The sequence below is a fragment of the Meles meles genome, chromosome 4 (assembly GCF_922984935.1).
Source record: "Meles meles chromosome 4, mMelMel3.1 paternal haplotype, whole genome shotgun sequence".
Lineage (NCBI taxonomy): Eukaryota > Metazoa > Chordata > Mammalia > Carnivora > Mustelidae > Meles > Meles meles.
Genome location: NC_060069.1, coordinates 31,285,588 through 31,312,854, shown reverse-complemented (window position 1 = coordinate 31,312,854; position 27,267 = coordinate 31,285,588). Strand labels below are relative to the sequence as shown.

General features: G+C 54.5%; 1 protein-coding gene across 2 annotated transcripts in view; it reads right to left on the bottom strand.

The window, feature by feature from the left end:
* Positions 1 to 20,520, bottom strand: part of SCN5A (sodium voltage-gated channel alpha subunit 5) — a 95,374-nt gene extending 74,854 nt beyond the window's left edge. For both annotated transcript variants that reach the window (XM_046003336.1, XM_046003337.1), the window contains exons 1-3: positions 20,409 to 20,520; positions 3,864 to 4,178; positions 1,457 to 1,575 (exon numbers count right to left, since the gene is read on the bottom strand). In XM_046003336.1, the coding sequence (XP_045859292.1) occupies positions 1,457 to 1,575; positions 3,864 to 4,136 (392 nt within the window). In that variant the 5' untranslated portion in view covers positions 4,137 to 4,178; positions 20,409 to 20,520. The remainder of the gene's footprint in view (positions 1 to 1,456; positions 1,576 to 3,863; positions 4,179 to 20,408) is intronic.
* Between the last annotated feature and the right edge of the window lie 6,747 nt (positions 20,521 to 27,267).

Here is a 27,267-nt window from a genome sequence, read left to right as displayed (position 1 = left end):
GTCTCCAGGGAATTTAGAAACAGTTGCAGAATGGCCCAAAATTCAATCCAGAACTACCCTTGCCTCACAAAGGAAGACACAGCTAGGAAGGGCAGGCTGCTCCCTGAAGAACCATTCGCCTTGGTGTCTGTTCACCCCAGAGACCTCTCTGAGGCTGCCATGGCTGTGGCTGTACGCGGGACTTTGCTGGGACCCACACATCTAGCAAACCCTGGAGAAAAGGCAGGAGCGAGCCGGAGGCGGGGAGAGAGGGTCTGCATGCAGAGAACAGATTTGGCACCAAGCTCCTACAATTAACCCCTGGGGTGAGGATCAGGCACTGGGGCACAGGTGAGTGGAGCCTGGAACGGGCATCCCTCACCCCCCTCCTGGCCAGGAAAAGGCCCTGAGCTGTCAGCATGTCTCGGTGACTTAGCTCCTCACGGGGCAGCTGTTTTCCTGAAGCCTCTGGCCCTGCTCAGAGGTTAATGGGTCTTTGCCTCAGCCTCGGAAAAGGTCCATCCAGAGTGGGGAATAGAGGGGGGACCTTGGGGAGCTCTATCAGGCCAGCCTGCCGCGCCCACGGCTAATCACTCTGCAGAGCCCAGCAGCACTGATTCGATTAATGGCCCAGCCAGCTGCCAGCCAAAGGAAGGCTGCCCAGGCTGGCACCATGAGACACAGACGCCTCTGACTGCATCCGGACACCGGCCTCCCCACCCTCCCCATCGCTGCCCCCCATCTGTGGGGTCCCCTTTCTGAAATCCATGGCACAGCCGTGATTGGGTGCTGGCGTCCTGTCCCACATCCCACGCGGCCTGAATGAGGCCCCCTTCGGGCCCAAAGGCCAGTCTGTCCCTTGTCACACTGCAGCACTCCCAGAGCGTTCCTCCGCTCTAAAAAAGCCGGCAGCTTTTTTAGGCCGTGGTTTATATAATTTAATGCTAACCAGAGTTCTTTGAGAGAACTCTGAAACTGCAAACATTTCGTCAACACCTAATCAAAAAGCAAGTGTTGCCTCCCTCGAAGGGTGCCCACGTGTGAATAAACCAGAGGCCTCTTTACTGGGAAGTGGTTTCTCCTTGGCTCAGCCCCGGTACCCTGCTTGAGGTCCCTGCACGGGGAGGGGGAGGCAGTGGCAGGGGACTTGGGAGCCAAAGCAGAGCCAGGGGACATTGGCAGAACTCTTGTCTTCTGGGATCCTCAGTAGCCTGGCTGCCAGGATGCTTCTCTACCGAAGCTGGGTTTCCCAAACTTTCATGTGCCCAAGAATCCCCTGGGATGTTGCTGAAATGCAGACGCTTATTTGGCAGGTCCGGGGTGGGGTTCAAGGGCCCTACATTTTCGACCCGCCACTAGGCTATGACCGTGATGCTTGGGTCTTCAGGGACCCGCACCACTCTCAGCCCCAAACACCCTGCCCACCCCGTGTAGGGCCCAGAGGAGACACCCAGCAGGGACTCACTGCAAAGGATATGAATGAACCAGAATCTTCACAGCCGCTCTCCGGACAGGGTGGAAGGGACTGAGGACATACAAGGCATTGGTAGCACTGAACCGGAAGATGGTCTTGCCTTTATTCAGCACGATGAAGGTCTGTGGACAGAGAGCGGCTTTAAGTTGGGGTGGTGGCCCCTAGGCCCCTGTGCAAGGAGGATTCTGGGGGGCAGTGGTTGACTCAGAGCCCTAGAACCCTGCCTAAGGGGTGGAGCGGGAGGAAGAGAGGGACAGAGAAAGGCGGAGGGCATGGAGAGGGCAGGTCAGTGGCCCCTCACAGTGTTGCCTGTGGCTGTAGTGCCTGTGGCTGTAGTGGGATAAGGTCAAGTTTAGGGGAATGTCAGGTTGGGTGGGACTTAGTTCCGTTTCAAAATGACAGTCCTAAGAAGGGGCCTCTCATGATTCTAGCCGAGCTGTTTCCACAGCAGAGGCCAGGACCTGGCTGATGCCCGCTCCTTCCCCTGCTCCCTTCTGACCCTCTCCCCCTGCCCGCTGGTAGTGATGCACTAAGGAGGGAGCTGGGTCAGTGGAGAAGACTAACGGGTGAGAAGTAGGGATGGGAAAACGGAGACCCCAGCCCAGAAGAGAGAAGCTTTCCCTGAGGCCCTGTCTCGGGGCCCAGGACAAGTGTCAGCCCTACCTCACCCCAGAGGAGATGACCTACTGTCTCCCGGGAGGATCTTGAGCAGCCCAAACTGGACCCTCTCCCCAAGCTTCCAGAAGATGCTGTCCACACAGTACAGCGGGGCATGGGAGTGGACGGTATGTGCGGGAGACTGAGCCCCGTGCAACCCCAGCTTCCCAGGCTAAGGCTGGAACAGTGGAGGGAACACAGCTCTGGGGCTGTGCTTCTCCAGGGGTTGGGCTGGTGAGACAAAGTTCTATTTAATCTGAACTGGGAGATAAGCTGACCGGGCGTGTCAGGACCAGAAGTTCTACTGTACTGCCTGAGCCACCCCTCGGGACTTGGGGCAGTGTCGCCAGGGGTGAGCAAGGAGACAGAAGGTTAGAGGCCAGAGTCATACCTGGGCCATGGTTCAAGTATTCCTGATCACAGGGATAGAAAACAGTGTCCCTGACCCAGCCCAGCCTTGATTCCATCCTCAACTGGGTCCTCCCGCCATGCCTTCTGCCTGTCCTAGCCAACTCGAATGTAGCTGCCACTTGGATTTGCTGCTGAAAGCAGGACCAGCCACCGGCTTTGGCCTTCACCTCGATCCTAACTGTTACTTCCAGCTGTGACCAACCATGACCTAGACCCCCCTGCCTTGATGGATCCCAGCTTCCAGACTAACTCTGACCCCACCCCCACTTGCATCACTTGAACCAGGGTTCAAGGTCTCTTCTCCCACCTATGCATATAGACTGGGTGGGTTTTCCCTTTACCCACACACCCACACCCACTCCCATCACACAGGAGACAACCACACCTGTCCCCAGGCTCTTGGTCTCTGAAATGCATGGTCACACACAGACTCAGGCACCTAGTGATACAGACCCACAGGACTCACACGTGCCCTGGGAGCACTGACCCTGTCTGCCCTCCGGCATTTCCCCAATAATGAGAGCAGCCACCTTCTTCTTCTGTACCTGACCTTCTGGGGAAAGGCCACCACCAAATGCAAACCCACCTTCCTCCAGCAGCGAGGCCTGGAAGAGTGGGCAACCAGCTGGGGACCAGGCCTCTGTGGGAGCCTCATGTGCCTGTGGTCTGAGTGGTGAGGCCAGGGCAGGGCACCCAGATGGGGGAATCCACCTCCTGGGTGGAAATTCCTGTTGGGAGGGAGCCCGAGTCACCCTGCCTAGTGGACAAAAGCAACTTTTTCTCTCTATGCTCAGAAGGACAAGAGCAGAACAAGCTCTCTCCCCACCCTTCTCAGATTTCCCGCTGGCCTTCACCACCCCATTGCCAGCCTGCAAGGCCCAGGAGCTGCTGCTGCAGCCCCCAGCCTGAGCTGCCCAGGCTCAGCCAGGCCCAGTGAATCCTCAGGGCTACATCTGTCCCTAGTAGGAGCTGGGACCACATGCTGTGCTCTGGGGTCCAGCTCCAAATCATACACCCTGCAGGATGGCTGGAGTCTGCCCGAGGGGAAAGTCTAACTACAGATGACCCCCACAGCTGGCATTCCCCAAGGAGGCAAGATTTCAACTGTGGCTGCCCGCTCCTTCTCTTCTAACACTAAACATTATCAGGCTGCGTGATTCTGGCTTTTATTTGGGAATAAAATGAAAATGATTGGAATATAGATCCCCAGTGACTCACTCCCCCAAAGCCCAGAGAGCCCGCCCCAAACGCAGCCCCATATGGAGGCGAGGCCCTCTCCCTGTCTGCTGCGCTGAGAGGGGAGCTGCAGGAAGGCGTGGGCAGGGAGGTGGGCGGCAGTCACCTTTTGGGTGCTATAGAAGGGGTCCAGGTCCTCCAGGGGCTCCCCGATGAGCTCTCGGGGTGGGTTGCCATAGAGATCTGGCAGCTTTTTGGAGGCCTGCAGGTCCAGCTGGGGCCGGGGAGGCTCCTCCTCGGGCAGCCCTTCTCGGCTCTCCTGTGAGGCGGCCGAGCCTCGGGCTTGCTTCTCCGCCATGCGTTTCTCGATGGCCGCCAGGGACTCCCGGGTGAACCTGCGGAAGCTGCTGGTGCCCCGAGGTAACAGGAAGTCTGCCATCTTCTCATCCTGCTTCTGGGGCCCAGGCAGTCCTCGCGTGGCCTGTGGGGAAGCCAGAGAACACGGGCTGTGCAGGTGGAGGGAAGGACGAGTTTCGCAGAGAGGGTCCCAGCCACAGTCCCCAACGTCTCCAGAGGCACACCTTGCTGGTGCTGGCCTGGGCAAAGCCAGCATCCTCCAGGCTGCGGGCTCTGTGTGAGGACCCACAGGAGGGTCCCTTTCCCGTCCCAGTGAACACATTTGATGGCAATTAGGCAAGAGTGGCTGTGTCACCGAAGCCCTTTGTTCTGCCCCACTCAGCACAAAGGGAGCCCTGGCACTTGTGGGTTCCTGAACCGAGCCGCCTGGGACACCTCCTACAAAGGCGCTGACACTCTCCGGACTAGGAGGAGCGCTTGCGGGGGCAGGGCTGGCCTGTCGTCTTTTTGTCCCAGGGCCTTGGCAAGGCTGGTCCTGAACAAATGAAGGACGGAAGGAACGACGAAGAATGTGTAGGTGAGGGAAAGGTATGGGAAGTTACCCAGTGCGGTCCCTCCTCTCAAGCTTGTCCCTTCTATAGAAACCCTGGAGCCCCGTGGAAGGTGATCAGAGGCGTCCTGGGCCAATGCCCAGGCTTCTTTTCTGGGCAGAGGCAGCCCAGGCAGTGGGGCCAAAGGGTGGGAGGCGGGTACTCTGTCTCCCCACAGCACCATGTGCCTGCAGGGGGAGGGTGCCCAGACTTTCCCTGGGGCATGGAGGTGCCCACATCTGGCACCTGAAGGGCCATCTGTGTCTGCCGAATGAGACCCAGGCAAATGCCAGGGGGTGTGGAAACAGCAGGGGCACAGCTTCAGAGCCGTCATCCAGATGTCAGCACCCCGGTGTACACAACGGCAGTAATGTCGTGCTGGAGGGTCTCTACCCGCCCCCCCAAATCCCCGGGGCGAGCATTCTTCCGAAGATGGGAAGCTCAGATGGAGCATCTCGGGCTCTTCACACCTCTCCACACGCTCCCCTCCTCCCAAATCCGAACAAATGAGGGCTGGCCCCTGGTGCTGGCAGAACCAGAAAAGAGTGACCACCCTCCACAGGGGTGTCTGAGCAGCACACCACGGGACTTACACCAGACTGCGAGAATGTGGGCCCCCGTGGCCTCAACCGATCCGGGACCTGGTGCGAACATGCTCTGCCTATGACATGGGAGACCAAAGAATGTACTCCTGGACTGTCCCAGCAAAACAGGATGTGGTAGGCACAGCAGCTCCGACCGGGATGCCACTGGGATGCCACCGGGAAGGGGGAGGCAGTGTCGCTAATTACCACATCAAACCCAGGAATGGCCGGGCACCAGCTCAAGGGGGCAGGGCGGACACCTGTTGGGAGATCTCTGCCAGGACAGAATCCCTTTCCGTCAACCAAAGGCAGGCTTTGCCTTGATCTCACTCCCATGAAATACGTCACCAATGACCCCAGCGATCCGCCGCACCAACCCTTGCACATAGCCGGCAGAGGTCCCAGGCCCGGGCCCAGGATGGCTGGGAGGTAGGCACCTGGCCAGCTGACAGGTAAACAGTGAGCAAGCATAACATAGCCAGGCCTCCAAAGGGCACCTCTGGTCCCCAGGGAAGGGCAACGAGGCAGGTGTGAAGGGAAGTCAGAGGAGAGGTCCTAGGACCTAGCACTTGAAGAACCACTCCATCCTTCGGGGTCTTGTTCCTCTGTTTCATTCAAGACAAGTTAAAGGAACACCTTTGATAATAATAGCAGGTGAGAGAGTAGGTTCCCATGTTAAAAAAGCGTGTCCCTGTCCAGCTCCCATCTTTGAGTGAACAAGAAAGAGGTCTGTGACACTCATCACCAAAGGTGAATGGTGATTTTTTCTTCCTAAAGATTTTTATTTATTCATTTGAGAGAGAAAGAGACAGAGAGAGCACAAGCAAGGAGAGTGGCAGAGGGAGGAAGAAGACTCCCCACCGAGCAGGAAGCATCCCAGGACCCTGAGATCATGACCTGAGCCGAAAGCAGATGCCTGACCCACTGAGCCACCCAAGCACCCCGTGAATGGTGATTTTTTCCCTTTGCTGGTAAAAATGTGGGTCATGTTACACTTTCCTTTTTGTACTTTTCTTTAGTGCTTGAATTACTTAGGATGATCTTGTATTATTTTTACAAAAACAATAGTCATTAGTCCTTACTGAAAAAAGAAAAAAAGAAAAAAAGCCAGCCAGAATGACAATGGCCCTTTCCAGGGCAATCCTCTCCACCATCAGCAATCACTATTTAAGTAAATCAGGAAGCCTCCTCTTTGGCTTGGAATTTTTTCCTAAAAATAGTGTTCTCTGTCTCACTGTATCCATCTGCGTTCACATGCCTGCAAGGGTTCTGGGGACACGTGTATGCCCATGGACTTGCAGAGGCTCACCAGTATATGCTGCGGAGTGTGTGTGTGTGTGTGTGTGTGTGTGTGTGTGTGTATGCATGTGTGTGTGAGAGAGAGACAGAGAATGTGTGTGCACATACAAGCTCACACCTGCATAGCCGTCTGTTCGAGTAAAGGTGTTAAAAAATGTGTATTGAGGGGCGCCTGGGTGGCTCAGTGGTTTAAGCTGCTGCCTTCAGCTCAGGTCATGATCTCGGGGTCCTGGGATCGAGTCCCGCGTCGGGCTCTCTGCTTGGCGGGGAGCCTGCTTCCTCCTCTCTCTCTCTCTCTCTCTCTCTCTCTGCCTGCCTCTCTCCCTACTTGTGATCTCTATCTGTCAAATAAATAGGTAAAATCTTTAAAAAAAAAATGTGTATTGAAATCAATGATTTACGTAGATTGGCGCACATATTCTAAGCGTGCAGGTGGATGAATTTCCTCAAACTAAACACAGCTGGAAAGAGCACCCAGGTCAAGGAAAAAATTGTCCCCTGTCCCTCACACTTGGATTCCCCTCTAGTCACCAGCTACCTCCCTGGCCAAGGGAGACCACTCTCCCGACTGCTAATGGCAGAGACAGCTTTCCTTGTCTGTGGAGTTCAGGGGTTCCTAAAGCCCTCTCGGATGGGTGGGAAAGAATTTGGCGTAGGAGGAAATGCTCCTTGTTCTTACTAACTTTTAAATGCAACTGAGCACTTCTCTCAATCATGAATACAGGCAGCAAACTGATCGTGTTAGCAGTGCCTGGGACCCATAGAACCTGCTGACATTCTCCCGTTCTGTGACCGGTGCCCCCAGGATCTCAGATATCATGAACGCTCATTGATACTCCACAATTAAAAGGCTTATCAGACCCACTGCCATATCTTATTTTTCACATGTTAATAAAGAAGCACTGACCATGGGGGCCTAGGTCTGAGGAAGAGTCTTGTCCCCCGTGGCCTCTAGTAGAACACCTGAATTCTTGGGACTCTGTGGTTCCTGAAACCAGATGAGGTTCCCTGCTGCCCAGCAGCCAGGCATCCTCAGGTTCCAAAGTAAACCAGTCAAGAGTGTCCTTTGTCTCTGGGCCCGCAGGCGGTGCAGGGTGGGCGGGCAGGACGGATCGTTTTCTCCCTTGTTCTCCCCCTGCCTGCACCTGGCTTTGGCCTTGCTCTTCCTTCAGCAGCTCAGGGCCCACGCCCTGCCTGCCGCCGAGACTGGCTGAGACCTGGCTGCAAGGTTTCTGGTATGCCAGGGTTGGGGGGCTGGGGTGGGAGGGCTCCAGGCTCAGACCCAGCCATCTCCTGCGGGCCTAGGAGGTCAGGCCCCCAGCAATCTGAGGAAAGAACATGTTTCAGTCTTATACAGATCCAATGTGTGGAGAAGCCTGGCCTGATTTGATTCTGAGACGGTTCCTCTAGAAGCAGCACCCTCATGACTCTCCTCCCTCGTCCAGGCTAGCTTCTTTGTCTCCATCAGTCCTGCAGATGCTCCCTGGGCTGGAACAGCTTCTTCCAGCTGACCACCCTGCCCAACCTGGTTGCCCCTGTTCTGTCGGCCTGACTCAAGCTCCAGGGGACCCCAACCCAATCCTGTCCCAAGTTTATCAGTTTCTGGTTACCGGGGGCTTCTCTGTCAAAGTTCTGCTCGCTCCTGAGCCCAGGAAGGAAGCTTCCTTTTTCAATCTGATCCTTTCCTCCGATACTGGCTACACACCTCCACCCCCATCAAACATTCCAGCCTCCAATCCTGATGCTACTGCCCAGGGGCAGACCTTGTCACCCTGGCTGGGACAATGCTGACCTCACGGCCACTGGCCTTCTCCCTCTTTCCCTCCCACTCTGCAGTTCCACCACTCCCTGGCCCAGCCCTTCCCAAACACAGCCCCTGCCTGCCCTGTGCGATGGCAGGGCCATCTCAGGCTCTCCTCACGACCCCCTTCTCTAGGACACCTTCTATGGTTGCCCACCCATGCTGATCTCCCTCCTCTGGGCATCCAGCCCTTGCCTGCTTCCTGGCCACAAAGGCTCCCTGATAGTCAGTCCCTGGGTTTGTTTGGGACCAAAGGGTATCGCCTCTCAGGCGAGTCCGAGTTCACCAAATAGCCCAAAAACCTCTTCTTAGGGGAGCGCCGTGTCCCTTCTCCTCTGAGTCACTGGCCTGTACACATGGGCATTACAATACAACAAGGTGGAGATGCCGTGAGAGAGCAGTGACTGTCTGCGCCAGACACCGAGCCCTCTGGACTCGTCTCCGTGTTGTCTCTCCAGCTGGCCTTCCTGAAGGAAGACTTTCCTGAACGTACAGGGCACACAGCTGGGGCTCAGTCCATGGCGGTCACCATGCCAGGTTGTGGAACACGAAAAGAGTGTAGCTGTGGGTATGGTCCAGGGCCAGGGAGTGACACTCCGGACTTCTCTGGCTTCAGCACTAAGATTCCTGCATCCCGAGAGGCGATACCCTTTGGTCCGGAACAAACCAGAAAGGTTGGTCACCTGAGGGGTGAAGAGGGGCCCGACTCCAGCCTAATCCTTTGCGGAGCCTTCCTTCCCATTCCCCTCCCGGATCCCAAGGCAGGCATGCTCGGCGTCCTGAGTCACCTCTAGCATTTTGGTCGCCTTGGAATCACAGCCTCAGGAACACAGCATGCAAAGAATATTCTTTGCTATGTAAATTTATGCAAGGCACTCTGTGGAAGTGGTTCCTAGAAAATCGCGGCTGGCTTCCTAGGCTCCTCCCTCCTGGCTCCTCCCTCCCGCTCTGGAGACTCAGCTCACCTGTGCCCTCGCCCCATGGCCCTGCCTTCCACAGCTCCCCAGTCCTTCAGCGAGAGGCTCAGGGAGAGCGCGTGGGTGTCCATGAGGCCAGGGCTCACTCCCCACAGGAGGCAGTGAGGGCAGGAGGAGTGAATTCATTTCTTCCTTGAGGAGAATGAGTTAAAACTAATTAACACCTCAACTCATAGACTCATTTTATTAATCGAATGATTCAGTAATCAGCACCGGCTGTGTACACGGTCTTACAAATGACTTCATAGAACACTTTCCTTCCCAAGGTAATGGATCCTAAATCAACAGGTGATGATGGGTAGATGAAGACGAGCCATCAGCAAAGAGACTCTGTGGTGGCTTGTGAGGACATTTCCACTCAGCCTTGCCAAGATGGGCCATGAGGAAATGCCCTGGGCCAGAGAATCCAGACCTGTGCCCGGTTCTGCTTCCGCCTTTGGCCTCCCCACGTCCTTCTCTGCAGGATATTCTGTTTCTAAATGGGATAGGGACATGATTCAATTGCCTGTGTGGATCTGGTCCTGTCCACTTATTTCCACGTGTCCTTGGGCAAGTTCACTGATGTGTTTCTGCCTCAGTTTTCCCACCTGTAAAATGGGGGTCATAATCGTACCTGCTGCACAGGGCCGTTCTGAGACTTAGATGATTAATACTTGCACATGCTCGGCACACAGGAAGTATCTTATGAATGCCAGTTGCTCTTATCATTGTGGTTGCTGTGGTCACTACTTTTTTCCTACTAGATCCAACTCAGAGGATCCCTCTTTGAAAGACCTGTCTTGCTGCCTCCTCTGCCCCCCACTCCCAGTCCTCCCTGCCTGGCTGGCCTTCCCTTCTCTGTGTTCTCAGCACACTTGCATTCCCACACCCACTTCATCACAGGATGCAGTAATTGACTTCCTTCCACATCTCCCTCTCCCTTCGGCAGAGTCCTGAGCTTCCGAACCACAGTCTGGCCCAGCAGAGGTGCCTCTAAAGGCCTGGTGAATGAATGAGTGAATGAACGAATGAATGAGTGGCAGATTAACTTTCCTATTGCCCAGCCTGTGAGCTTGGAGAAGAACGACACAAAGCCCCATTTTTCTGGGCCTTGTTTTTCTCAGCCACAAGCCGGTGGGCCAGTCCAGCAGGGTTGTAGGCTCGTGGTGTGTCTGGGACTGCCGGAAGTGCTGCTGTGATCACCTTATCTCATTCTTGCCACAATTCTAGGGAAAGGGGAGGTGAGTATCTGTTTTACACAAAGGGAAATCTGATGCTTCGAGGTTAAGTAAGCAGGCCCCAGTCTGTCTGGTGAAAGCCAGGTCTCACCAAGGCACTTACATTGCCTCCTAGTTCTGCTGGCACAGAGGGCGGGGAGGAAGGGGCAAGGTCAACCTGGGACAGGGGCGGGGCATGTCTGTGACCCCCACTACAAAATGAGAAGTCCAGCCAAGGCTGGTCCTCCCTCCCTCTCAGCAGCCTGGCTGGCCGACCTGCCTGTGCCCACGCGTGGGCAGCTGCTCCCAGGGAGACCTGGCTGATTTCTGCCAATGGCCAGGGACTCAGCAGTTTCCCCGCTAGAAACGATTCCCCAGCAGTTTTTATCTCCAGCTCTGGCCCTGTTGAACGGCCCTGTCCAACAGTGTAGCCACCCAGCCCATGTAGCTACTGACCACTTGGAATGTGGCTATCCCAGTGGCCATCCAGAGGGGTACAGTCCCCACAAATTTCATTATTAAGCTTTAAACACTGATTACAATTTATGCTATTTTGGATATGCGGGGTTAAATGAAATGTTACAATTAATCTCATTTGTTTTTTTGACTTTTTCAAATGTGGCTACTAGGAATTTTTTTTTTTTTAAAGATATTATTTATTTATTTGACAGAGAGAAATCACAACTAGGCAGAGAAGCAGGCAGAGAGAGAGGAGGAAGCAGGCTCCCTGCAGAGTAGAGAGCCCATGCGGGGCTCCATCCCAGGGCCCTGAGATCATGACCTGAGCCCAAGGCAGAGGCTTTAACCCACTGAGCCACCCAGGTGCCCCGCTACTAGGAAATTTTAAGTTGCATATGTGACTCTCATGGGTAGTTCACGTTCCCTCTCTACCGGATGGCATTCCCTCCCTGCTGTTGGGCCCTAAACCCTTACAGAGTTCCACTGCCTTTGGGCTGGGCCTCAGGCTAGCCCCGGGGGTGGGGGAGGGGAGAGAAGCAGAGGGGGGAGGGCGGGGCGGGGAGGGGTCGAAGGAGAGTTGTCTTCAGCAGCCTAGAAGTGGCCACCCCGGTTTGGGGCAGTTGTGCGGACTGGAGCCACAGGTGGGGATGGGGGTGGGGGAGAGGGGGAAGTGGTGGGGGGGTCGATGGCATCCCTCCAGCCCAGGCAATTATCTGCACAGTCCTGGCTCTCCCAGGGTAACGGCTTGGACAAAGGCTCAGTGGGGGTGCCAGCTGGTGCTCGTGGCCTGTGCATTCAGGTCCTTGCTCCCAGATCAAAGGCACATTGGCACGTCCTTGTGCAGGGCCTCAGCGAACCGGCTCCCTGCAGGCTCCGCTCCTCTGAGGCTGCATAGACATTAACTCTGTCTAGCCCAGAGCCCAAGCTTTGGGGGGAGGATGATCCCCAGGGGGCTTTCCTTCTCCAGTTCCGATCCCAGCCCCCAGCAATCCGGGGAAGTCCTGCAGAATCCCCACCCCCATCCCTTCTGGAGGCGAACACGCCCACCCCAGAAGCCGGGGATGCCCTCATTTACATACATTTGCATATCATTTATTCCAACACTCAGGCTGAAGCCGAGGCTAATTCAGTTGAAAAGAAAACCCCACCCGTTTGCTCTGCCTAAGTGATTCCCCAGGCAGAATAAAAAGGGGTCCCTGCGACCAGGCCCCTCCCTCTGGAGTGGGAGCTGAGGGGAGAGCTGGAATGGGGTGGGGGCACCTTTGGCTTGAGCCCTGGATTTAGCCAAAGTCCCTGTTTTTTCAAACTCCACCTTCCACACAGTAAGGACAGGGCCCTTTGGGAGCCTGGAAAGGGCTTGTTCTTCTCAAGTTCCCTGGTATTGCTGGTGCCAGGTCAGGGGAACCACACGGCCCAGGTCATTCAGGGCCCCCTGCACAGGGCGCCTGGCATCCGCTTCCTTCCAGGCCTGAGTCTGTCTTGCAAGCCCAGTTATTTCTCCATGCACAGGGGTCTGGAACGTTATGTCGGGCACGGAGATGTTACTCATGGCCCAGGGCTGCCTAGGGGTCCTGGGGCTCCAGGGTGGGGGCTTGGAGGATCCACTATATGACCAGAGAACTCAGAAGTCAAACAGCTGGCTTGGTCAACCAGGGCACTGCTGCCCCAGACCATGTACCATCTATACCCACACACCACACACAGTTGGGCCAGAAAGGTGGCCCAGGAGGCACCCGACCAGCACATAGGAGCCCGCGAGACTGCAATCAGCATCCTAAGTCTCTAGCCCCGTTTCTTCCAACTAATTTTTCTCAACACCTGGGCTAAAAAAAAAAAAAAAAAGGTTTCACAGGGGAACTGTACACTGAGGTCATGGCAACCAAAGCATTTATAGAGTACCTACTGTGTGCACTAGGGAGACAGGAGTGCCCTAGGGAAGCCTGGGGGGGCTTAGAGTCCCTTAACCCCCAGAGAGAGATAAGCCAATCCATCCACACACAAAATCTATGCCACAAAATTGTCTATGAAGCAGAATGGGCACATCTATATATATGAAAATGCACTGACTTTCAGCGTATAGGTGAATGAGTTTTAACAAATGTATACACTTGTGTAACTACCACCTCAGTTAAGCTAGCGAACATTCCCACCGCCCCAGAAAGTTCCCTAGTGTCCCCTTCCGGTCAACTTTTCTGATTTCCATCATCATAGATGAGTCTGACCTGTTCTAGAACTTCGCATATATAGAAGCACATTGTATGGGCTGTTTGCGTCAAATGTTCCTGCTTGACATAATGCTTCTGAGACTTTTACATTGCATTTGCCGGGGACCGCCATCTGACTTCCCTTCGCAATGCACTGTGACCACACGGGACCCAGCTGGGGACAAGTCCTTCACTCAATCTTAAAAGGCGAGGACTGGGAAGGACCCGAAGTCCAGCTATCTCTGGGGACAGCCGCCCCCGGGGGATCCTTAGGGAATATTTTTCTCTCCTTCCCTCAGACATTTCCTGAAACGGAAACTCAGCAATTATACATCTAAGCGGCACCCAGCTCAGCAAGTGAGTGGGGGCTTTCCCTGGGTTTCCACTTTTGTTAGCAACTAGCTGTCGCTTTATTTAACTGGCAGTCTGTGCCGCATCCAACCACCAGGGTGGCGGCGGAGGGGTTGGCGCTGCAAATGGCCGGCCCGTCCTGCGCCTTCTTTCCCTCAAGTTCGGCTGTGGCGGGCCCCCTCTGCCTGCCTGCACCCGCACGCAGCTGGGTGTCCTCTGGCTGGGGGTGGGGGAACAGACTCGGGGGCTGGGATTCTTCCCAGGAGTGGACCCCAAGGCAGGCAGCAGTGCTGGGCAGCAGGGCCAGGCACTTTGGCTCAGAGGGGCTCTTTGTACCCCTTCCCTGCTACTGGTCCAGGTCGATGAGGCTGGGGCTTTGATGGCCATGCAGGAAGTATTGATGGGGCTGGGCTGGTCCCTCCCACGGTCTGATGCTCCCCCGCGTCTTAGAGGGCCCAGCCAGGCCAGATGGAGGGATGGCTAATGAAGCCCGAGGACTGAAATCAGCAGCTCCAGCCAAACCTCTCCCTGCCCTCCGTCCCTTTGAACACTGCCTCTGGAGCAAGGCCCTTCCTTTGCCCAGGACTTCGAGGAATCAATACCCGCCAGAAAGGCATTTACCACCCTCTTGATGCCAGGAAGAGCCTTTCTACTGCTCAAAATCCATTCCCAGAAAGCACGGGGACTGCCTGGGCACAGCCTGGTCGGGAGGTGGGGCTGGGGCACCGCGGGCCCCGGGCTTAGCGCCACCAGCGTGCCCGAGTGACCTTGAGCCTAGAGGCTGACCAGCACTGGCCCCCGGCCTCAGCGCTGTAAGGAGGGGAGCACACAGCCTGGGGATGACCACGGAGGGATCTCCAAATGGGTGGGGGACCTTCCCACGCCCACACAGCTGCCACGAGAGCGGCTGTCCTTTCGCTTGCTTAACACTCTCGTGGGGGCGCGACTTCCCACTGCCTCCCTGGAGATTTAGTCAGAAGAAGAAACTGAAGAGGAGAAAGAAAGAACTGAACTCCAGCCGCTGAGCATAAATGCTCTCTTCCCACAACAGGCCTGCGAACACAGTCTGATCCTTTTTGGCTCTCCCAGTTCTGGGTATCTGCCATGGCTGGGCTGTAATCCCACCTCCTCCAGGTACCCTCCCCTGGCATCTCTGGCCTACAGGGACTTCCACTGGTGTGTGTGTGTGTGTGTGTGCGCGCGCGCGTGCATGCACGCACGCATGCTGAGCCCCCAACTCCTGCCATCCATCTCCTCTGTCCTGAGCAGCCTTTGCTTTGGCCCCAGGGGTGAACCTACCAGGCCCCAAGGGTCTTTGGTTCCTTTTCTGCCTAACCAGAGTAGTAAACAGAGTGAAGAATGGACAAAGAGAGTCACAGAACTGTCCCACTGGACCCCAGCTTCAATAACCACTAAATTTTCTGCTGGGCTTGGGGTACGCCAGAACCTTGTCCAGGAAATGAAGTTGGAGGTAGGAAAGCTGTGGGTACCCGGCTCCCCAGCCCATGGCTGTGACTCTTCAGGAACGGGGTGAGGGTGACCTGGCAGGGGAGGTGACACAGATTTCAAAGAGCCCACGAGTCACATGGTGCCAAAGCTGTGCCAGCTATGGCGTTTGTCCCGGAAAAGCCTGCTCCTGGACTCCCCTCCCATTTGAGGGTCCCTGGCCCCAATAATTGATGTGGGGTCTCTATAAATAGCACCCATTCCATATTGATCATCTTAAAAAGACACGGAATGTTCTAGGCCCATGGAGAGAAGAGCTGTGTCTAAAAATAGTCTCATCCCTAGGAACCATTGCCAGCCCCAGGCAGTCATATAAGCCGTGCATAACAAAAGGGACAGTCTGAAGGGGGCAGATGACAGAAAGGGTGGCAGTTGGAAACTGAGGCATGGAACCTCTCCATCTCCACCTCATTCTCTCTGCTCTGGTCACAGAAGCCAACCATGCCTCAGGAGCTTGTCTCTGCCTCAGGGCCTTTGCACTTGCAGTTCCCTCTTTCTAAGACATTCTTTCTCCAGATTTCCTCTGGATAGGTTCTCCCTTGTTTTTTTGTTTTGTTTTGTTGTTGTTTGTTTTAGATTTATCTGAGAGAGAGAGACCCCACGAATGCGCAGCAGCACAGGAGAGAATCTCAAGCAGATTCACCACTGAGTGTAGAGCCAGGCTTGATCTCATGACCCATGAGATTATGACCGGAAATCATGAGTCGCCCGCTTAACCAACTTAGCCACCCAGCGTCCCTGCTTCTTTCTTGTTATTCAGGTCTCAGTTCAATCTTCTCCTTCAAGAGGTCTTCCCTGACCAGCCAGTCTAGAGTCACTCCTGTCTGTTCACCACATCATCCTGTTTTACTTCCTTCATAGCCCTGGTCATGATCTAAAATTACCTTCTGTATCTATTTGTTTAGTGGTATCCGGTCTGTCTTTCCCCGATAGTATGTGAACTTCATGAGAGCAGTTACTGAATCTGAATTGTACACCTTCTAGAATCTTCTGTGGCACCAAGTAGATGCTGAATGTCTTATCGGCCCTCCCCTGCCACCCCAAGCTGAACTCTGCCTCAGACCAACACTTCAGGTCAGCCTGGGGAGGCAGAAGGCAGTGGGAATCCAGTCCTGGCTTACTCTGTAGCCGCCCCCCGCCCCCATGGCTGCTCTACTCTCTGCAGCATCCAGTCTCTGTCCACAGCCTGCCCCCTGGTTTCATCCCTTCTCTCTCTGCCTCCTTCATAGAGTTTGCCACAAGATTTCTACCCTAGTCCCTCTATTCCTGGTTATCTGCTCTTGAGGACCTCAATGTGTCTCCGAACACTGCTTTCTGGGACACTTCTCATCTCAGAGCAAGATCTCCCTCCCCTTCCTCCCCCCCACCCCCAGGAGGAATCACAGTTTCTGCCATCAAAATCCCCCTCTGAGGCACAGCTTCAACTCAGACCTCTGGCCCCTCACTGTCAGAAAAAGTATTTGCCGGATAAGTACCGCCCGTGGGTGCACTGCATGGACACACACACCTAGAGTCCACTCTGGGCTCTCCCTACATCCCCCCCTTGACTCCACCCCTGGCCAGCTCCCTTCTATCTCCTTCCTCCCTCTTAAACCATCAAACTCTTGCAAAGAGCTGTCTACACATGCTGTCTCCACGTCCTCACCTCCTGCTCACTCCTGAACCCACTCCAAACTGGCTCCTATTCTCACCAATTCATTCATTCATTCATTCATTCATTCATTCAACAACTAACCATCTGTGTTGGGCACCACATTCTGTAGGTGTTAAGGAAGTTTCTGGTGCTCACTGTCACCAGCATCCACACTGTTTCCCAATCTCATGGATACCCCTTTTAAAATTAGGCATTCTTCTTGATCTATGCCTGAACTTCTCAGAAAGCACCTTCTTTACTCTCAGCAGAAAGAAAAGAAACAGAAGACTCCCCTTCCCCTGGGACGTGCTCTCTCCTTGCTTTCTGTGACACCTCCCACTCCTGGCTTGCCTCCCACCTCTCCGGCTGCTCCTTCTCAGCCTCCTTTGCAGACTTCTCCGGCCTCAATTGTTGGAGTGCCTCTGGGCTCTGGACCAAAGCTGTGTTCTTGCACTCTCTCCTCCACATCAGGCTCACCTGGGTGCTTTCAAAATTTCTGATGCCCAGGCCTCACCCTGGAGTCAAATGAATTAGAACCTTGAGGGGAAGGAGTGGAGCCTGGGCATAGGTTTTTTCGTTTTGTTTTGTTTTTCAATTTTTAAAAGCTATCCAAGTGATGCTAATGTGGCCAGGCTTGAGGACCACTGGTCTGCACTCTTGCTGGACAATCTAGTTCATGCCATAACTCCCATGGCCAGCATTTGCAGATGATTCCAAGTTTCCACCTCCAGCCCCAATCTCCTGCCAAACACTGGACCCTCCCCTCCAACTGACCACGGCACGGTTGGGTCTGTCTCTGGAAGTTCTAACGGTTCCACTCAGTACTCCGAAACATCTGTCACTTCTCCTTTGTTCTTTATCAGACTTGCCAACCTAAACTTCACTCTCACAGTGTGGTGGGGTGGTGGGGAATCTCATTTAATGAGCAATCGAAGTCAGGGATGGAAGAAGCGGCGCGTCTCTGAACAGAGAAGAAAGCCGGGATGCCACAGGTTCCACCACCTGTGGTCACCTGACCTGACTGTTCCTTTCCTTCAACCGAAAGACTTCTAATGGCACTCGTGGTCTGCATGGGCAGGGGAGTATAGCCAAGTGCAGAAATATTGACACCTGGACTCAAACCCAAGGCCTGCTACTTAGTAGATGTGTGACAGTGAGCGAGTTAGTTCACCTTGTTGGGCCTTCAGTTTCACCACCCGCAGTATTGTCTTCAGTAGGGTCCCACCTCCTGGGCTGATGTAAGGATTCCTGAGATGAGCCTTATAAAGTGATTAGTGCTGTGCCTGGCTGACAGAAAGCACTCAGTGAATGTTAGCTATTTTTAGTACCATTACTGAGGATAAATTCCCAATTCCTGAGTATAGAGCTCACAAGGGCCCCCGTGACTGTGACCTTGGCTTTAGCTTCTGCTCTTCCCTCCCTCACACCATGAGACCCAACGGGTCGCTGAACTAACAAGGGTGTTTTTCACAAATCTGCACTGCTCATGCCGGTCCTGATGGCTAGACTGCAACTTCTCCATCTAGAAAACTCCTATTCATCCTTCAAAACCCACGAGGAAGATTATTTTTGTTAGAGAGATACTCTTGACTCCTCTGGCCAAAGGTAATCATTCCTCTTTCAGGGGGTCTATGGGGTCACACTTCTGACAGTGCATACCCTTCCAGTAATTTTCCCAAGGGTCAGTGGGAACTAGCCTCCTGTGAACAGAACAGAGACTGCCATTGACCACTGCCCAGGATGTTTGAGGGACTCCCTTCTGGAATGGCTTGGGCACTAACCTCTTCTTCTCCACAACTCCCAGCTGTCTCTGGTGCTTCCCACCACTCCTGCGAGCTTGGTCTTCATGTTGAGTGAGTCAATCCTGGAACTCTTCCAGAAGAGCTTTGATCACCAACCAGGGATGGGCCAAGCACCGCAGAGGCGCAGCAGCTGCCCAGGCCACACAGGGCTGAATGCTCGTTGTCGGCACCCCAGAGCCTGTTTCCTTTCTGCTCAGATCTTCTTTGGTCAGTCCTAGCTCATTTTGGCCCCAGGAAGTAGTTCTCAAGGAATCTTCATCCTGAGTGGTGCACCAAATCTACTGACTCTATCTACATGACCTTGGATAAGTCCTTGACCCACTCTCGGCCTCGGTTTTCTCCTGTCCAATGTGGCAGTGATGACAGAATTCGATTAAAAGTTCAGTGGGTCTCATTCCAGCACAGGGTGGGACATTCTAGCATCAAACCTGTGTTCCGCGGTCTGGCTGTCCCCTGACCCTCCCCTCCTGATGCTCCTGGGACAGCAGCATGGTATGAGCTATCATCCTGTGCCACCCTCCTTCCGCCTGCCAGCTCCATTACCACCCACTCACGTGCACCTGCCCCATTCCAGCTGGGAGGAGTTGAGGGCGAGGAGATGGAGTTGAGGACAGCTGCAAGGGCCTGGGCTCCCAGTGGCCTGGGCCTCTGCTACTCGGGGTCCCTCTAGATCACAAGGGGCTTGGTGGGAATCCGCGAGAAGGCTGAGGTGCTGCCGCATGGTGGGGGTCATATGGTGTGTCTGTCTCCACCGCGCTGTTCAGGCTCACTGAAGAAGGTGACTAGGGTCTCAGTGGGAGGTGGGGTGACAGCTGGAGGGATAAAATGCCAGCCAAGGACCCTAAGAGGCGGCTCACCCTGCCCTCCTAGGACTGGTCGTCTCAATGCTCTGAGGAGAGATTGACTCCTGCCCCAACCTCACCCATGGCTTCCTGATTCATCTGTGCCCTGGCCTCCAACAGGTGTTTGCAAGGCAGGCCTATGGCCAGGGCCTTGTCCCCAGCATTTCCCCCACTACGGCTCTCTGCACCTCCAGCCTCCACAAGGCTAGGCACAACCGTTTCTCCCGTTCCTCCCCGTGCCACCAAAGACGATCGAATAACACAGAGGATGAAAGCCACCTCCCTCCCGTCAAGGCGAGTGGATCTGCCCGGGTAAGAGCGAGAGCGAGCAGGGCAGAGAACTCTCTCCAATCCCAGCGCACAGAGATCTCCCTTGTTGAGAGCACAAGGAGATCTCTCCTCCTTCAAGGTGCTCAGAGACCAGATGCGGCCTCGTTAGGGCGTCAAAGGGCACAGAGATCTCTTCGGGCTCGAAGCTCGTAGAGATAGGACACGTATTTCGATCTCTGCCCCCTCAGGGCGCAGAGATCTTTCCCAGGTCAGGACAGGCAGCGACCCGGTCCCAAAGAAGACACCCCTAGAGGACCGCTCAGTGGGGCCCGGAGAAAGGGGGTGATTGGCTCCCTCCCCCATTCCCAGCCCTGCTCGGTCGGCTCCCCGGCTCTCTGGAAACACACTCACTGCGCGCCTAGTCGCCGCTCTGACCTTGGGGTCTCCGGCTTCGGGAATCCGGGTCCCAATCCCAGACCCTCCCGGAGCCTGCGCCAGGGTCGGCCGGGAAGCCGGGGCCGCAGCTCCTCCTCCTCGGGCCCTCGACAGCGCACCGGGAAACCCGGAAGGAAAGGGATGGGGAGGGGGCGCACGGCGATTACAGACGCCCCCCCACCCCCCCGGGGAAATCCCTTCCAGCCCGGAGGATCTGCACCCTTTCTTCTCTCCCTCCCGCCTCGGGGGCAGCGATGGGGGAGGGAACTGCCGGGCGCACCCGGGGCAGGGGAGGGGGTGTGCAGGGGCCGGAGGCTCCTACCCTCGGGGAGGAAAGTTGGGCGGCGGCAGGCGAAGGGGGCTCCGGCCCGGCTGGGGCTCCCAGGCGCGGGGGCGCTCGCTCACCTGCTGGTCCCCCGGCCCTGGCCCCGGGATGGGCGGCTGAGGCTCGGCGCGGACTCGGCTCGGCGCGGGGCTCGGGGCACTGGGCGCAGGCTCAGCGGCCCCGGGGGCGCGATCCGCGCATCCTACGGGCGCCACCGCCGTCTCGGCTCCGCCGCTCCGCTCGGGCTCCGGGGCTCGGCGGGCGGCGCGGGCTCGGGCTGGGGGCGGGGTCGGGGGCGGGCCCCGCCTGGGCTCGGCCTGGGGCTTGGGGCCCCCGGCTGGCTCCGCCCCAGAGCGACGCGCCCCGGACTCCGCACGTGGCGCTCCGCCCGCTCAGAGGGTGAACCCCTGGGCACCCACCGGGGCGCACACCCCCACACTGACCCGGGGGCGCCCTGCCACAGACAGCCGCCCACGCGGGCACAGACAGACACACGCAGACGCGGGCACACGCTGAGGTACACACTCACCGACCGAGGGACGCTTCGCCACAGATAGCCACCCACGCGGACACGGACAGGCACGCATCCCGGCACACACGGGATAATACACACAGGCATCCTCCCTGACCTGGGGACCCTACATTGGGGAACCAGCCCCCTGGACACGGACAGACCCTGATGCGGGCTCACTGACACAGACAGACACCCATGCTGACATTCCCTGAGGCTGACAGACACACTCAACACACGCACACTTGCTCTGACACACAGACACCCACACGGACATAGGCAGACACATCACTGACACACACACTGAGGCAGACACACTCTGACAAACTCAGTGATACATGACTCAGAGACTCGTATCCCTTGACACAAAGGCACACACTTACATGGGGCCACATTCTGCTGGAGAAACACGGATAGTACACAATTCTGCACAATAGTAGACACCTGCACTCACACAGACCAGAAATAAGGGCACAACCAACAAATACACAGACACCCACCTTGCAATGGACTCACACACATGCTCACATATATACACCTTGTTGGGTACATGTACATGTACATGTACATGTACAACCAACACCTTTACACACAGAGAGACGCTCAAACACGTGGATACGAGATAGACACTGCCTCTCACATAGGGACACATAGACTAGTGACAAATTATCGCTCACATACCCAGGCTGACCCATAGGGAAACATGTCCAGGAACACGGGTTTTTAAAACAAAATGGACCACCAGATTTTCCCCACAGGCCAGTAACATAGTTGGAAGGGACGGTATGCTTTGCCCTGCACAGTGGCCACTGCCCACAGCCGTCTTCTTTACTTTTCTGACACTTTCAAAGCCCCAGGATACAAGAATTGTTGTTGGAGGGCAAAATGGGGGCTGGTATCTCAGAAAGCTCCAAGGTGCTGGGTTTGAGATCTCAGAGTCTGTGACCTGCCCCTCCACTGGGACTCTGGAGAGGTGATGATGAGTCCATTGTCCCTTTGGGACCTGGGTGTGGGGTTCCAGGTGTCACTGGGGGCCTTACACATACACTGAGGAGCTACCCGTGCTTTCAGGACAGCCAGTTCAGGGTAGGGGATTCAGTGAGAAAGTCAGTCTACAGGAGAGTCTTAAGACACAGGACGCTTTCCGACCCTGGATTAGGTGGGATGGCCCCTGGCCAGACAGATGAATCACAAAACAGCATGCCTACCTCTAGCCCCCTGACGGGCCTCAGGTTGGCCAGCATCTCCCACTAGCGACCAGAGCGGGAAGTGCAGGCAGTGTCAACTTGGCAGCCCGCGGGCGCGCGGGACCGCCTTCACTGAGCTCACACCTCCTTGGTGCGAGGAGAGGGCTGTAGAAGGGGGTCCTCCCAAGGGGCGCCTGGGTGGCTCAGTGGGTTGGACCGCTGCCTTCGGCTCGGGTCATGATCTCGGGGTCCTGGGATCGAATCCCACATCGGGCTCTCTGCTCGGCGGAGAGCCTGCTTCCCTTCCTCTCTCTCTGCCTGCCTCTCTTGTGATTTCTCTCTGTCAAATAAATAAATCTTTAAAAAAAAAAAAAAGAAGGGGGTCCTCCCGAGGTTTTCCACGACCAGATTCTGGACCCCAGAATGAAGATTCAAACTTACAAATAGACATCGTGCCAAGCAGGAAACCAAGCTAGGATGGAGGCAGCTGGGGCCAGGGCGTGGGGGCAGGGACCTTTAGAGAGCACCCTCGCTTCAGCGGAGTCGGAGATCTCATTGTCTTCCTTAGCGTTGGACACTTGGATGTTGCCAGAGGAGTAGGTAGGTTAAGGTGTGACTCTACAGGCACCCCAGATGTAGACGAGGGGAGGGAAGCCCATGAGAAGGAGGAATCAGAGTTCTGACCACGTGGTGTATCTGCTGGTCTGAGAGAGGCTGCAGGGAGCGGGAAAAGGCTGGAAAGGGCCCCAGACCCCATTCAATTGAAGCAAGAACATGCAGTCAGCAGTCCAGAACAATCAAAGTTTAAGTGAGGTGTTTTCCTTTATCTGCCCCCCCGCCCCCAGCTTCCAGTTCAAAGTTGGGTTGAAAACATCGTGTTTGCACATCCATTCACAATCCCTCTCTTGCATTACTTCCTTTTCTTTCTTCCCTTGGTCACCCTCATCACTTCACTGTCATTCTCTGGCCCACACAGGCTCCCTCTCTAGGAGAAAAAGCAGGTCTTTAAATACGTACACATCTTTGTAAATTGTGTAATATTGTTGTTTGCGCTTATGTGTTTTCTGTTTTTATGGCCCTGGGCTTTTCTTTCTCTGTTGCTTCTGCTGAATCATAACTTTCACATGGAAAAGAGCACAGACCCTAGGTGTTTAGCTCAAGGGTTATCGCTAGTAGAAAACCTCTGTATAACCAGCATACAGATCAAGACACCAAGCACCACCAGCATCCCAGAAGCCCCCTCCATGACATCTAACTGTCACAGCCGCTTCTCCCCCAGGGTTAACTACTATACTGGCTTACATTGAATTCCTTGTGCTAGTTTTGCCTAGTTAATTTAATTTAATTTATTTAAAGAGTTACTTTATCTATCTGAGATAGAGAGTGAAAGAGAGAGAGGGGGGGGGGAGCACGAGCCAGGGGTGGGGCAGAGGAAGAGGGAGAAGCAGACTCTCTGGTGAGCAGGGAACCCAAGGTGGGACTTAGTCTCAGGACCCTGGGATCATGACCTGAGCCGAAGGCAGATGCATGACTGAGTCACCCTGGCACTCCAGTTTTGCCTAGATTTGATATTTTCAAAAATGGAATCATCGAGTAGAAACTCTTGTATCTGGCTTCTTTTGAACGACTTTAAGATTGTGAGATCCATCCATATTGCTGTTTGTTCTCATTGCTTTTTGGAATTCCATGGTGTGAATATACCACAATTTATTTCTCCATTCTAGTACAGATGGGTGTCCGGTAGTTTCTAATGTGGGGCTCCCATATATAGCACTGCTATGAGCATTCTAGTGTATGAATTTTGGGGAGCTTATATATGCGTTTCTGAGAGACAGTTGCTGGGGGAGAGTGTTTTTGCTTTTAGTAGACACTGCCAAAGAGTTTTTCAAAGTGGTTCTACCAATATATTCTCCATCAGCTGTGACTGTATGAGAGTTCTGGTTTATCCTCCAGCATCCTCCAGTATTTGGTATTTTTATCTTTTTCATTTTAGCCACTGGAGTGGGTGTGCAGAGGTTTTACATTGTGGTTTTAATTGGCATTTCCCTGATGACTAATGAAATTGGGCACTTTTTCATGGTTTATTGGCCATTTGTGTATACGTGCTTTTCATTTATGTAAATGGGTATTGTTCTAACTTCCATTCTTTTTCTTATGTTTCTCCCCTAACACTCTGCTTTGGAGCTCTAGCCACATTTCGGTGTGGGCAGTCAGTTCTTCGCTTCTGACAGCTGCCGCGTGTTCTCTGTTAGGCACCCACCACGCTTTATTTATCTGTTCCCCTAGAGAGGGACGACAGGTAGGGTAGGAGATGGTAATTGGTGGGAAGAGCGGTAACTAGCTTGTATTTCTCTTGTCTTCACTCTGCTCGTGCCGGGGGTCCGGGCAGGTAAAGACGCAAGCTGATCTGGGGTTCAGAACCCACAAACGCTCAGGACTAGGCATCTTGGAAGGCAGAAGTACAGGTTGGGGCTGAAAGCAGGAGGCCTGGTGGAACGCTTACACAAAAGCCAGGATGACCCAGAGAGGTGTCTCCCTGTCCTCCCAGCCGGGGGCTGTTCCCCCTCCCGCATCAGTGGCTAACTATCTCTGACTCTGGGAAGGGGCAGCTGGTAGAAGTGAGGGGCTTTATCGAGAGTAAAGAGATCTAGTGGGACCCTGGTTCCGTATCCCTCCTAGGTGCTGGACCTCTGGCAAAGGATGGGGGAATTCCACACCGAGAAAATGACCAGCCTGAGAGAAAAGACCTTGGATCCTGGGCACCCAACCACCCTCCCTCTAAAGCCTCCCTATCAAGGAGTGCCGCTTGCTCCATTCATCCCCACACTTTCTCCTTGCCTGGCTCTCCCAGGAAGGCTGTACAAGCTAAGTACCTGCCTTCTCATGTCCCCTGTGCCCAGTGCTGGCCACACGACTGGACACTGGCCACGAGTCCTGAGCACAGTTTGCCTGGGGTGAGATGGTTTCTGGGAGAGCATGTGCTTTCTTGATAAAAGGACAGGAGCAGCTAGAGGAGCTCTCTTCCCCTTCTTCCTGCCTTGAATGAAACCATCATGCTGGGAGCTGGCAAAATCATTGCACAAGCATGGAGGTAAGGACAGGAGATTTGCAGATGTTGACCGCCAAGGACAGTCAGCTGTAAGCCAGCACCTTCATGCTTCTCTTCCACTCTGCCTGTGAATGAATGAGACTGATTCTTTGAAGTTGGAACTGATTTGTGTCTGCTGGGGAGGGATCTGGAAGCCCAGATGCTCTCAATACAGGCTGTTGCCCAGCCCTCTTGTTTTTAGCTGCACCCCTCCTCCCCATTTCCAAAGGAATCCCCAGTGCCCATGCCTGTGCCAGAGTCGCAGAAACATGCTAGAACTTCAAGGGGGAACGAGGGTGTCCTTTGTTTTCCTTTGTCACCTCTCCCTCTGCGAGCACTTTGAACTCGGCCTTCCGGCTCTGCCAAGTCATTTGCTGCTCCAACTTCCAAAAAGTTCTGGTTGACACCACTGTTTCTTCCTCGTCCACGCTTTTTGTTTTTGTGATGTTTATGCCTTTTTAAACTATTGTGTTGCCATTTTCATGACGATGCAAGAGGTATTTCACTCTGCGTATTTTGAAGACAATCCTCCATTTCAGTTCCCACCCCGGATAATTGTAAGGAGTGATCAGGGGTTACCCCTGTGCGTTGCTGGGGCTCTCCTCAGAAGAGATTTTGCTTTATTCTGGAGCTCGAGCAGTTGAGACCTTCTATCTTAGGCGGGGCAGAGAAAAAGAGAAATGTATTCACTGTCAAGGACATGTTTCCATGGGGATGGTGACCTGATCTCTCCTATTCCTAAATGATGAGCAGGCTACCTTTTTCATCTGAAGGACTGTTGCCAGGTGGGATATACTGTCTCTCACATGTACACTCTGCCCTAGTCTCTCTCTCTCTCTCTCTCTCTCTCACACACACACACACACACACACACACACACACACACACACACACAAGCATGTGCGCACCCCTTGCTGCTGTAGACTCCCCATTAGCCCAAATGATGCTGGGTCTAGAAATGAGGAAGAGCTGCTCCTTCCTCAAGTCACTCGACTGCCATCTGCTGGAGAGTTGAGAGAAAATAGATAAAAATCTGACGTCTAGGAATGTGCATCGCGCCCCAGGATTGTAAGAAGCCCAAGTGTATGGGGCAGCCTGCTCCTACCACTGCCTGTCCCATCTTCTCCCTGCAAAATGATGCCCCTCTCCCATCAGCAGCTCCGGCCATTATAGGGAACTAGAGAGCCGGGCTTGGAGGGCCAGAAGTTTATTTTAAACAGATTATTACTGTCCATGTGACCTTGGATGAGACACGAAACCTTTCTGGACCTTACTTTACTTATATATAAATGGAGTAACTGTCTACCTACCCATCTCATTGAGTTGTTGACAGGATCAAGTGAAATAACATCTGGAAAACTGTTTGAGAAATGGAATGCTTTATGGGTAAAATTGATCCTTGTATTAACGAAAACCCTTTTGCCCTTTGCCTTAGGTTGGGTTCTCTAGAAACAGACTCTGAGGTGGAGACTTGCATGCAAGGGGTTTCTAGGGATGCTCTCGGGAACCACATCTGTAGGGTGTGAGGGAAGCAGGGTTGGGCAGAGGGAGGAGTTACTGGCAATGGTCTCAGCTAAGCCCACAGGAGACCCTGGAGCTGGATAACCCCCTTGGAGTCTTCCCAAAAATTGAGACCAGAGGAGAGGGAGCAATATACTCCCTCTCTATACTTCACCCAGTCATGGTGTTGGGTTGCTCCTGCTGAGCCTCTATAACCTTGGATGAAGCAGCTCCCTTGAGGCAAGGGGAACACCAAGAAAGGGCACAGCTGTGAGCTTTCAGCAGCCACATTGCTGGCAGCTAGAAGGACAACAGGAGCTCTACCCAAGAGGGGTTCTGGGGAGCTCGCCACATTCCCCTATCCTGGGTTGTATATGTCCGGGAGTGTGTTGTTCTTGGTGGCTATGACATGGCAGGAGTAAGGAAAGAGCCAGCGATGGATTCTGCACACCGGGAAACCTCTGTGGGCTTGGGTAATGGACAGTAAGAAGCCCCAGGCTGCTGTGGCTGGGGCGGGGTCTCCTTGGCACTCTCCCTTCCACTCAGCCAGTCTTTCTGACAGCCTTACCTGCATGAAGCATATCCCAGAGAAGTATTCCAAGTCCGCATAAGGCAACCTGATCCCCCATGTCCCATCAGATTCTGTGGGGAAC